The sequence below is a fragment of the Sorghum bicolor genome, chromosome 3 (assembly GCF_000003195.3).
Source record: "Sorghum bicolor cultivar BTx623 chromosome 3, Sorghum_bicolor_NCBIv3, whole genome shotgun sequence".
NCBI lineage: Eukaryota > Viridiplantae > Streptophyta > Magnoliopsida > Poales > Poaceae > Sorghum > Sorghum bicolor.
Window position 1 is genome coordinate 9079770 of NC_012872.2, and position 13434 is coordinate 9093203.

At 37.8% G+C, this 13434-nt stretch overlaps 1 protein-coding gene across 1 annotated transcript; it reads right to left on the reverse strand.

Moving 5' to 3' along the window:
* On the reverse strand, positions 1853–5438 carry LOC8070470 (transcription factor bHLH162). The gene is made up of 3 exons (XM_002457469.2): positions 5135–5438; positions 4120–4545; positions 1853–2160 (listed from the first exon to the last, which is right to left on the reverse strand). The coding sequence occupies exons 1-3, from the start codon at positions 5291–5293 to the stop codon at positions 2095–2097; spliced, it is 651 nt and encodes a 216-aa protein (XP_002457514.2). The 5' UTR covers positions 5294–5438; the 3' UTR covers positions 1853–2094.

The window sequence follows — 13434 nt, forward strand, 5'->3', positions numbered from 1 at the left end:
ATACAACCCTAGAACTTTGAAGTTTAACTTTTAATGGTTATAACAAAGTTTGCTTGCGTGAAGTAAAAGCAAATAGGAAATTAAATTTCGACTTCACCTTGCTTAAATTGGCTTTGCTCAGGACTGAGAGGAATATCTGAGAAAACTCGAAGGCGAAGACAATTTTAGAGTTCGCTTGACACGCGAAGTGAAAAGAAGGCAATATATAGAAGCTCTCAAGATTTAGAAGCAAAGACATTACTGATCGACGAAATCTTGAAGAACAGAGGAACAACATGAAGAATGAAGGTTGAAAAGAGTAGAAAGACAACTTCGTCCCTGTAGTTTAAAGGGGTTGTACTGATTTAAGAAAGGGGGTATAATAGCCATTTGTATATTAATTATGAATGTTAAGACCTCTATAAATATCCCTCTGACATGTACTATATGATCATGAAATGAATACAACCTTCTCTTGTATTCAAGTTTGATGTTCGTGTGATTGTTTTACCCAACAATGCTTCTGAAAAAATATAAAAAGTACGATATACTTAATAATCTATCAATATTAATGAAGTTTCTTTTTTTAAAAAAAAAAATGGGGTATCCGCTGGTTGCGGACTGCAGATGGATGGATTCCCTCCGTGGGCAGGAATAATCTTCTCGGCCCACGAAGAAAAGGAAGTGCATGTGCAAGCCCAATAACGATAAATATTTGACACATTTACGTCGTCTACACATACAAGTACTTGTATCATTTCTCACACCCCCCCCCCCCCCCCCCCCAAAAAAAAACAAGTACTTGTGAGCCCTTTTTCTTCCACGTTGCTGCGTAATACACGCTAAGCTTAGCTTTGTTTCCCCCCCTCATTGCGGCATCCCTGCTGCTAATCTATTTTTGTCAATTATAAAAAAACGTTTTACGAGCTTAATATATTTTTAAAACAATATCAGCGTTTAATTAATTAGTGGAGTACTTACGCAGGTGATCGACGTGTAGGCACAATTGACAACGTCACATGCACGGTTAGGCTCACAATGTGGACACTGACAACCCCGTAAGATACCTGTCTGTTTGGATCAGGCGTATGGAAACGCCACATCGCAAATAAACACGCCTCTTGTAATTAATCTTGTTAACAAGAATGAGAAAGGGAAACCATATATGAGATAGTGAACGTGACCACCCTGCTAGCTTACGTACATCCAAAAGAAAGAGAGGCTTCATTATTGTGCAGAGAGGAATGGGCCAGGAATGGCTTTCTCTCAGGATGGACGCTCTCTACTACACAGACAATTTTCAGAGATGGTCAAAATTATTTTTTTTAGAGGTACGGTGGGTTTCAAATCCACTACTACGCCATTGGTTATAAAAATAAGATATTTTGACAAGATAATAATATGATGAACCATTACTATGGGGTTGTTCCTGTCGAGCACTCTCCTTGTTTTTTTTCATTACTATATATGTGGAGGCAAATGATGGATACTTAGTGTGATAGTTTGATTAATCTTAAATTAATTATTACTAATAGCTTAGACATATAGAAAGAATGTAATTTTAAGATTTGGTATGGGTCAAACTATCTTAAGTTTATAGAAAATATTATCACCAATCATCAATTCAAAAATAGATATACTATGAAAATATATTTGAGGAATAATCTAATTTATTATACTTATTTTGTAAGTTAAATACTGGTACTTTTTTTATATAAATTTGGTCAAAATTAAGATAACTTAAAACAAAGTTAGAATTGTATTCTTTCTGGTGCCTTAATAGTAGATGGTAATGTAAACTTAAATATATTTTTATTCTTTCTGATACCTTCATAGCAGATGGTAATGTGCATCTGCATGTTTCTCCTTTCCATTAGAAAGGTTAAGTTGACTTTGTCTTATTCCATCGATCGAAATATTCATAGACTACAAAACTGTAGCAACCATGCTTACAAAGTTTTGTTAATTCGTAACAAGAAAACTCGCATATATATGACTTGGTAACGAATGGAGCTAGCTGGGAGACTTTTCGTGCAGTAAAGAATGAAACAGCAGAAAAAAGATGTGTGCTTTGGTCACATAATTTAGCAATATGTATATCAGTCTAGTATAGTATCATCCCAATGCTCTTAATCTTTCAGAAATTCTTGAAACCTCTATACCGATTCTTGGGCTAAAGGCCTGCAGTTACACAAGGGAGGAAATATAATTGAGTATTTGAACGAGGAATTGATTTACCAAGAATAATAGAAGAAATATCCATACAAAAAGTAGTACTGTATCTATATATATCTTCAACATGCCACACTAGCACACAGATTAGGGACGGTCAAAATTGATTTTGACAGGAGGTTTCTGAAACCTCTAAATTAAGGAGATATTCTCAGGGATGGTTTATTAAGGTAACTTAGTCAAGAGTCCCTAAAAATAATTTCTAGATTTTCTAAAATCATAAAAAAAATTAGGAAATACATTTTGTGAGCCCATGATCTCTTTCCTCGCACGCCCCCTTCTACAACCACACCATTAAACATTTGCAATGAAGTATATATAGGTTGCTTTCCCTTTGTATTAACATTTATGAGTATTGTATTAAATATTCCGTCTTTAAACAATCTTTAATGAAAATATTTTTGTAGCAAAATTTTAGATCTCAACGAGCACTAAATATATGCGTGTCTCCATCTAAGGACATTTAAAAATTAAAAAATGAATTTCAAAACATGAAAATTTAAAATATATATTTGGGTCTCTAAACGATCTTAAATAAATAATTCATCAACTATGAGATTTTAGATCTCATCAATCTCCACAAATTTAATATAAGGTTTGTCTTTATCACATTTCATTTCGGAAAAATATGAATTCATTTGTTCGGTAGCTATCTTCAGAGGGGTTGAAGTTAACCACCCTTAAAAATCATCCATTTTCAGGATAAGAAACTGTCCATAAAAAAACGATTTCTTATGCGTTGCAAGCTGCAGTGCTGTATGATAATTGTGGAGGTGGTTGATTAAGTTCACTATTTTGAAAAAAAGGAAGCGATTTTAAAGATCATGAGTCTAGTAGTATCAGACAGTCTTATCCTAAATGGGTGCTTATGTAAATTATATGGAGGGGCTAAGGCTACTAGCGGCAAATACAAATTTGATTACATTAGAGAACGGCATAATTGTGGTGGTGCTACCACATCATGTAGTGAATACTTCCTCCTAGCTTGTTCGCTTGAGATTATTTGCCGAATCTGTTAGCCATTCAGCAATGTTTTTTCTCACAATAAACCAGCCAACGGTGTTTTGAGCAAGGCTTTTTAGCCAAGCGAACATCGATATTTCGAGGGATCAACCAATCTCAACTTTAGTTTTGTTAAAATAAAATATGAAGTAGTATCAACAAATAAGTTTGTTATAAAAACATACGAAGTGCAGCTCTTATCATCATGTAGAATAAGACCTTGCTTAGTTTCATAGGTGAAAAAGGTTTTGGGTACTGTAGCATTTCGGTTGTATTTGGTAATTATTATCCAACTATGGACTAAGTAGGCTCAAAAAATTCATCCTGTAAATTATAGGCAAATTGTGCAATTAGTTATTTTTATTTATATTAGTGCTCCGTGTGCATGTGCTGTAAGATTCGATGTGATAGAAAATAAAAAGGTTTTAAATTTTAGGTGTAACTAAATAAGGCCTAAACCCAGTTTCTAAAAAGGGCTAGCAAGTTTGGGTAGAAACAGGATTGGCTAGAACGAGTGGATCCAAAATGTTCACTCTGACAATAGGAGACTTTTTTGCAGCAGGTCTCTAAACGACGATAAGGGAAAAGGTAGCCTCATAAATGAAGACAGGAACGTAAGGTGCACAACAACTGTCGGCTCAATTTTTTCCCCATTTCGCCACGTGTCGACTTATCCAAGTAGGCTTGGTGATGCATGCACACGGGATGTTTTTATATACCTTTTTTGTCATGTTACGTGATTCTAGACATTACTATATTGAGCTTAGCTAGTTTTTGAAGAAAAAAATGCTACACCAATTGATTCTGGACATTCTGCATTATTCTAGATAGTTTCTGACATCAAGCTGAAGCTTTGAAACAAAAAAGATTAGAGAACCGTGATGTATAGTACTCCTACGCACGTACCCTGCAGTGTATGGTGTAGAAGATTTTGGTGCCGGCGACGGAGAAGTTGGCGTTGATGGTCTCGGCGCCTTCTTCCTGCAGCACGGTGACCACCTCGTGCAGCTTGAAGGGTCGCTCCACGCTGCTGATGAGCACCACGTCCAGGCTCGACCCGTCGCTGTGCTGCCGAACCTCCACCACCGCCGGCGGCGCCACCGGCATGTGGTCACCGGCTTCTTCTGATGACCCCGCGCCACCGCTCGCTGTGGTCGTCGCCGCCGGCGACGTCGAGGCGCCACCTGCTCCTCCTCCGCCTCGTCTCATGCCAGCAGCCGCAGCCAAGAGCCGTGCAGAGGTCCTCTTCTGCCGCAGCTCCTCCACCCTCTCCTTGAGTTTCTTTATGTACGTCGCTGCTTCGTCTAGGCTACCCAGCTGGGTCATAGCATCCTGCACTTGTGCATACATTGTATACTAACATTATATATATGTACATTGCTGGTTTCTGAATCTTCACAGAATTTTTACAGACCAACTGACCAAAAGATTCAAAACTCGCACGGGGCAAAATCACACACACACATGCACACGTCACTTTAGAAGAATTAAATACTGTTGGTTTTTTCTTAAAAAGGGAAACTACTGCTGGTAAGTGGTAAATCAACATTCTCCACGAAAACTACTGAATCTGTGTTCTCGTATAAGCCAATAAATATAGCTTTCATTAATAATATTTCATGTGGCGAGACAAGGGACTGATGATGACTACCTTGCAGGTCAGAACTATTACAAGGTAAGCAGATACAAATTCCAGCTATTACTAGCAATTTATTAGCTTCGACCACCAATTATTACGCGGAATAGGAGAATCTTCTTCAGACTCATGAAAGCCACATTTAGACATGTTTAGATTAATTTGGGCTAAAAATTAGTCCATCTAATAGCACCTTTTGGATACGATAGAGATCTAATTTTTAGCGGGTTAATTAACAGTTAACCCATGATATCAAATATGCATTAAATCGAATACACATCTCACCTTGGAGGAGTAGTGTTCTTTGGGGATGAGGGAGGCGAGCTTGACGCAGAGGCTCTTCATCTGCTGCCTCCTCCTCCTCTCGACCTCCTTCCGCTGCACTGCCGTCGTCGTCGTCGTGCTGCCGCTGTTGTTACTCATGCTGCTGCTTCTGCTCTTCATCGATCTCTTCCCCAGCCCTCTCAATCTCTGTCTATGTCTCTAGATCTGCGTGTGCCACAGCACCGGCAGGGATGAACGGGTATAAAAAGAGGCAAAAGTGACGGCTACTGGTCTAGAAAAAGAGCTAGCAACAGTGGCAAGAAGAGCCTACGTGCAGGCAGAGGCAGGTGCAGTACGTAGTCAGAGCAAGTTTAATAATAAGGCCTTGTTTAGTTGCCAAAAATTTTCAAGATTTCTCGTCACATCGAATTTTGCGACATATACATGAAGCATTAAATATACATGAAAACAAAAACTATTTGTACAGTTTATCTGTAAACCGCGAGATGAATCTTTTGAGCCTAGTTACTCTATAATTGGACAATGTTTGTCAAATAAAAACAAAAGTGCTACAGTACCATTTTTCACAAGTTTTTCGAACTGGACAAGGCCTAAGATCGTTTGTAGCTTTCTCCCAGCCCACCCAGTTAGATATTCACTATTAATACATGGTCCACTTATTTCTTTCACAAAGTTTTTTTTCTATGCTTAAGCTGGTTGTAAGTTTACAGCCTACTTCTCATCTCTTTCCTCTCTTCTCTCCTCCACCTCATCATTTAGTCAGCTTATAGCCTATTATAAGGCCTTGTTTAGTTCCGAAAATTTTTGGAAAATGGACACCGTAGCATTTTCGTTTGTATTTGACAAATATTGTCCAATCATGGACTAAGTAGGCTCAAAAGATTCGTCTCGTCAATTTCGACCAAACTGTGCAATTAGTTTTTATTTTCGTCTATATTTAATACTCCATGCATGTGTCTAAAGATTCGATGTGACGGGGAATGTGAAAAATTTTGCAAAATTTTCTGGGAAGTAAACAAGGCCTAATACTTGCTCTCTCTCTCTCTCTCTCTCTATATATATATATATATATATATATATGCAAGACCTGAGTTTTGAGCATCCACACATGTGCATGTGTACAGTGTACATATGGGAACAGATGAACGTAAATAGACAGCCCGAAGATTGTTGGAGAATACCGTGGAAAAAGGAGTGGCCGAGAGATTGCTAGCTCAACTAATGGCGGCACGTACGGACAATGAGGCCGGACAAGCTAGATACCATATATATAGGGAGCTACTACTAGCTACGACAGAGGAATTTATAATGTTTATATAGGCCCTATTTAGTTCTCCACTCAAAAATTTTTCATCCATCCCATCGAATCTTTGGTCACATGCATGGAATATTAAATATAGATAAAAAAATAAACTAATTACACAGTTTAGTTGAGAATCGCAAGACGAATCTTTTAAGCCTAGTTACTCCATGATTAGCCTTAAGTGCTACAGTAACCCACATATGCTAATGACAGATTAATTATGCTTAATAAATTGTCTTGCAGTTTCTTGACGAGCTCTGTAATTTGTTTTTTTATTAGTTTTTAAAAACCTCTCCCGACATCCTTCCGACATATCCGATGTGACATCCAAAAAATTTTCATCCCCAATCTAAACAGACCCTAAAGCAGAAGCATGCATGCGTGTACTGGGAGCAAACTTGCAAAGCTAGCTGGGACGTGTGGAAGGGCTTGGCATTATCTACATAATATATGTCATACGGTAGCAATTTATTACTACTGTTAGCTTCCTGTTAGCAGTGATTGGCAAAGCAGCGATGCGCTTGCATAAGAGCAAGGCCAATATTTGAGACAATCTTCTATTGGGTCACATGCTAGTTTGGGATTCCAAAGTGAATCAATTTGTTTACAGTAGCTTCTTCCTGTAGGGGAAAATTTACAATCAAAAGATAGAACAAACATGCCTTATATATATTGTTTCCACATCTCCTTTTACATATCTAGTTATTCCAATAGTAGAGTACATCTTGAACACCTTGTGTCTAAAGATGTGGACGACTAAACACATTACAACATGCTCTTTAGTCACAAAGAATGTCAAACTCCAATTTTATCTTTAGTCAAATCATTTTTGACTCTAAATAAGTATACTACAAAAATATTGGGTGTTCGCAGCTGCAGAAATAACAGACAACTGTTGCTATTAGTTGCAGCAGCTACTACTTTTTTCTCTAGCCGAACATGTCTTTTCTTATGATTAATATAGTACTAATACTTATTTTGTACCATGAGTACATGCATTTTCTATATAAGATTTGTCAAACTCGAGATAAGTTAACTTAGGACTATACTAGAGCTGCATTCTTTTTCGGACGACGTAGTATTATTCTTCTGTATCAAGAAGATGGGATCAAACCTCATCCCTTCTCAATTCTCATCCACTCCTTCTCACATGATCTCTCTCTTATCATTTCCAACTTTTGGTATCCATTGTTCACTACTACAAGAATTTGTCACTATCCATACCTCACCCTCCATATTAGGTGTCCTATATGTGGAGATGTGCTAGTCTACATTTGCATCTAGCTTGCTAATAGTTAGCAACAATTATAAATTAGTAAGAGTGAATGTGTTAGTCTACATTTGCATATGTGTAATAACTACTGGTAAAAATATTTAAAACTAGAGGTTGTTGTCAAGTGCTAAGAATTACTAGAAGATACAAAAAGAGCCTAGGCTTTGCCAAATAACGCTACTAAGACTATCTCCAACAATGGTCACCTAAAATACAAGACCCATTTGTCCTTTGGGTAGCGCTATAGGTAAAAGGTTCCATACCTATTTTTAGTCTTCTCCAACAACAAGACCTAAAAGACAACACTCTCTGCAAATGGGTCTCGAGGAGAGAGGATACCTAAATTTGGGTTATGCCTCTCCTGATACCTAAAATGGGATGGGTACTCTGTTGGAAGCTATAGGTATTGTGTTGGAAACCTATTTTGGATTTGGGTTGCCAAATAGGTCTACTATTGGAGACAGCCTAAGAGCGGATGCTCAAGAGGATTGGAGAGGGCATGCAGCCAGGCTGGCAAAGTTGCCTAGCGCAAGAGCGTCTCCTAGGCGTTCGATTTTCTTCGCCAATGGCTATAGGATATGTCTGCCTGGCATGAGCTCAACCTACGTGCCGATCTTAATGTGCACGTACGGTGTTGTCTCATGGGATCCAAAAAAATATGGTATACAGCCAAAATGCACGAGATTTGGTTATTACCTTGATCGATAAATCAAACTCGTGACTATTTCAAGACATGTGGAAATAAGGCTTTGTTCATTTAGTGAATTTTTTTTGTAAAATGCTACGATAACATTTTTATTTATATTTGATAATTATTATCGAACTATAGACTTAGGCCATGTTTGGTTCCACCGACTAAATTTTAGGTAGCTAAACTTTAGTCACTTTAGTAGCTAAAGTTCCAAACACATTGACTAAAAGAAGCTAAAATAGTTTAGTTCCATTAGTCACCCAAGAGTAGCTAAAATTTAGTAAAGGGAACCAAACAGGCCCTTAGTCTAAAAAAAAATGTCTCGTAACAAATGTTTTAGACCATGTACACGACATTAAGGGGGTGTTTGGTTTCCAGCCTCACATCGCCACGCCACAAAGTGTGGCCGTCACGACCATGCATGCAGGTGTTTAGTTTATGACAAAACGTTGACAGACACACGTTTCACGGTTCATTTTATCACCAAAGGTTAGGGGGTCGTTTTGCTCGCCGCAGCTTCGACGGAGCCGCCACAGGGGTGTGGCAAAGTGTGGACGTCAACTAAACATCCCCTAATTGCCGCCGGTGCGCTGCCGGCCGGGCTGCGTACGTAGCGTTGGTGACGCAAGCCTGTGTGACGTACGCATGCCGTGCCGGACCGCGCGAAAGCGGGAGCCTTAAAAGCTCACGACCCGCAAGGCGGCATAATTATATTGCTTGGTCATGGTCGCTGCAGCGGCGCGCGTCAGGCTCATAGATAGAGATCTCACTCGTCCGACACTGCTACTGTGGGTATACGCTGGACCTCGGATTTTGCTTTGCTTTACAAAATAAATACTATACTAATTTCGTTTGTATCTAAAAGATATTATTCAATTATAGACTAATTAGATTTTAAAGATTTATCTCGTAAAGACAAATTATATAATTAGTTTTTTAAATCTATATTTAATATTTTATGTATAAATCGTAAAATTTAATGTGACAGAAATCTAAACAATTTAACAAAAATTCTTGGAAACTAACCAAGGCCTTGCTTGGCTGATGGCGATGGGTCATCGGTGCTCATCGCAAGCTCGCGATCGAGTCACGCCACGCATCATGCAGAGCGGCCCGGAATGAGCTGGCGGCAGTACACGTGTAGCGCTTCCCGGCAAGCACTATCTGGTCTGGTTTCCCAGCATGCGGGAACCAAAATATCTAGAGATAAATCTCCCTAGTTACCCTACGTGCCTCTTAAGCTAGCCTTTTTTAGCTGTGGCTATCATTATCTCAAACTAGCTTTTAGTATAGGTTATTAAAAGACAGGTGGACTTATCATGAGATTACTTTTCATATACTATATACTACGGTAACACGTTGCCAATTGACTCTAAAGTGTCAGATATTATTGAAGGCTAAGTTAAAAATAACTATGACTTAAGTCTTGTTTAGATCCTATCGCCTAAAGTTTAGCCACAAAACTTTGGACCAATTTAGCTTTGAGGCTCTAAACAAGTGGTTTAAATAAACTGTTGTCTCAAAGTATAGCTAATCTAAAAAAAGTCAGTTAGTTTATTAGAACACGCAATTGAACTAAAATTTTCGTCAATGTAAAAAAAAATTAGACCCTCTAGATCCAAACAGAGCTTTATTAGGTAAAAAAATTGATGGGAAAAGCTTGCCACTTGTGAGATTAGCTATACTAACCATGTAGGTGGATCGGCCAGTTATTGTTAAAAGCTTGCTTGTGGCTTCTTGTAAAAGCTGCTGACCTCGTTTGGAAAAGGTAGATCCACTATTTGACATACATGCACAAAGTAGTAAATAAATCTAGCTAAATCTAGAGAGAGGCAGCTTGTAGACTAAAACCAGACCCCATATCATTTAGATTAGGCGTATACCTAGAGGTTTTAGAAACTAAACTTGCTAAAAACTAGATGGATCCAAATGGCACGATGCACACAAGTCCAAATGGCAGGTTATGACAAAAGGGATATAATTAAATAAACAATTTCTGCTGGAGATCGACTTTGCTCGTGACATTCCTGTTATAGCCAAACCGCCAACACTTTTAGAGAAATAAATATTTTTTGGAAGAATGGATCTAAACATGGGCCTGTAAAATTTAGGCTGTAAAGATTTAGAATTTGAGACCTTAAAGCACAAAAACTGTGTAAACTTGTGTTGCAAACCAAAAAATTTGAGAAGCATCTAAACACTTATTTGGAATATAAAGTTTACGGCCAAAAGTTTTAGAATATAAAGATTTGGGATCTAAACAGGTCGATCCATGCACTAGGCTAGGGATAGGGATAGGTACGTAGACAGATACGCAGTATTGCACTCACATCCGTGCTTGACAGCTTTTGAGGCACCAGATGGGGCTACATGGTCGTAAGCAGGCATATCAAGCATACTGTAGCATAGCTACAGCCAAATAGAAAAGACCAATATGCAGTGTGACGACTAGTGTTGGGTCATATACAAGAGTAGACAACGTGCGTGGCTTATCCTCACTGATCACTGCTCGGTCTGGTTATTGGGGACGAACAAGAACGACAGCACATAGTAGGGACTTGTACTAGCTATGTGGGCAAAAGGACATAATGCATTTTCCAGGCGGACCACACAAAGGCCTTGTTTAGTTCCTCAAAAATTTTGCAAAATTTTTCAAATTTCCTGTCACATCGAATATTTGGACGTATGCATGGAGTATTAAATATAGATAAAAATAAAAACTAATTACACAGTTTGGTCGGAATTGACGAGACGAATCTTTTAAGTCCAGTTAGTCTATAATTGAACAATATTTGTCAAATACAAACGAAAGTACTACTATTCCTATTTTGTAAAAAAAATTTAGAAGTAAACAAGAGAGGAAGCGGTACAAAAATGAATGCGAATACTGGTGAATGGTGATGCTTGCGGATTTTCGAGAATCTGCCTTTATCCTTGAAGATGGAGTGAACGTAGCTATCTTATCCGGTCGCGCTCGACGTCGAGCTCACGACACTATATACTCTCTGTTTTTGAAAGTTTTCATTTTTAAAATTCGTGTCAGTTAACTTTTTTTAAGTATGACCAATATCTATAACATAAATGAATATCTTATAAATGAATATATTATATCTATAACATAAATGAATATCTTATAAAAATATATTATATTTTATGATAAATCTAATGTTACTAATTTGGTACTATAAGTCTTAATGTTTTTTTTCTAAAAATTGGGTCAAAATTTTAAATTTTTGATTTAAGACAGGCCTTTGGATAGCTAGTCTTTGACCTCTGGATCTTGAGATTGAGAGCAGGGAGGGCGTTTATGGCATTGACAGGCCTTTGGTATGGACCACTAAGGGCTTGTTTAGTTTCCAAAAATTTTTAAAATTTCTCGTCATATTAAATTTTTAGACGTATGCATTGAGCATTAAATATAAATAAAAAATAATTAATTATATATTTTATTCGTAATTTGTGAGACGAATTGAGTGCGTGTGACAAAATTGTCGGTGGAAAGGTACTACGTGTAGCCCATTCACATGCTTATAACAGCCTGTACGAGGCGCACTGCACTTGTAACCACTCAGTAGTGTTTTTCTCTTACAACAAATCAGTCAACATTATTTTTTGTCATGACTTAGCAGCCAAACGAGAAAGACAAACTTTATCTACAGCATGCCCGTCCCCAAACCGGGCACCCCGACGGTGCAGAGCCTCTGACGCAAGCCGGCGTGACGTACGGTCCTGTGTCGTCGCGCGCTCGTCGGCCGTCGCTGCATGCATGCATTGTAAGAACGGATGCAAAACGTGGGATGCACTTCTTAAACCATACCCCCTCCATCCTAAAATAAATGCTCATCTCACACTTTAAAAAGTCAACAAATGTTATATGTGACTAAATTTATAAAAAATAATATTAACATTTGAATATCAAAATAGGAATAAGACAGACAAGAGAAAGGAGATAAATGCTATTTTATTTCTTATATGTATAGACCACAAGCTTAAGGTAGATTTTTGGTGTCAGATTCTTATGGTGTGTTTGCACACAATGCTTACATTCAATCACCGTAGCAGCATTGAATGCTCAATGCCATCGTGTTTTGATACAATGTAGTGCCCTAAAAGATTATAAAGTACTAGATTTTATGCTAAGATCGATGGAGTAAGGAAAGAGAAGTAGGTTGTAAAAATTTAGAGCCAGCTAAGACACAAGTTTTAAAAAAAATATTATAAGAGAAGAAAATGAACATATATATTAATGATAAAGTGTGTCTTACTAGTAGCCAACTGCTACATTGCACAAGAGTACTGTGTTGAAGCAGCTGGTAGCTTATAGAAGAGAGTGATAAGGCCTTGTTTAGTTCCACTTAAAAACCCAAAATTTTTCAAGATTCTCTGTCACATCGAATCTTTAGACGCATGCATGGAGTATTAAATATAAATAAAAATAAAAATTAATTGCATAGTTTGGTCGAAATTGACGAGACAAATCTTTTGAGCTTAGTTACTCTATGGTTGGACAATAATTACCACAAACAAACAAAAGTGCTACAGTGTTACGAAATTTTTCCCTTCAGGAACTAAACAAGACCTAAGGTAGCTTTTCATGAAAAGCTAAACTTGCATATACTATGCATGTTCATATATTTTTCTATAATAGCATGTGAATGTTATAGGTTGCTTCATTTTTTTTAAAAAAATGAAGGAGACAACTCCATCAGAATGGACCTACCATTTTCTTCGGTTCGAATGGATCCGCGCCATTTGGCTCTGTCACCAATCTATTCCTTCCCTTGACAATGCTTTCCATCTCTATTAATCCAAATTTCTTCCCAGACAGAAAAGACTATAAATCGTACACTCTCGATCGCTATAGATAGCTTTTTTTCACTGCTGCTCGTCTACCCTGCTTGACTGTTCGCTGGTCTGAAAAGTTAAGGCTGAAATTACTATTGGCTGCTGAAATTACTGTTGGTTGATTTATTGTGAGAGAAAAACACTGCTAGTTGGTAGAAAAAATACGGCTGAAAAGAAAAGAGAACATG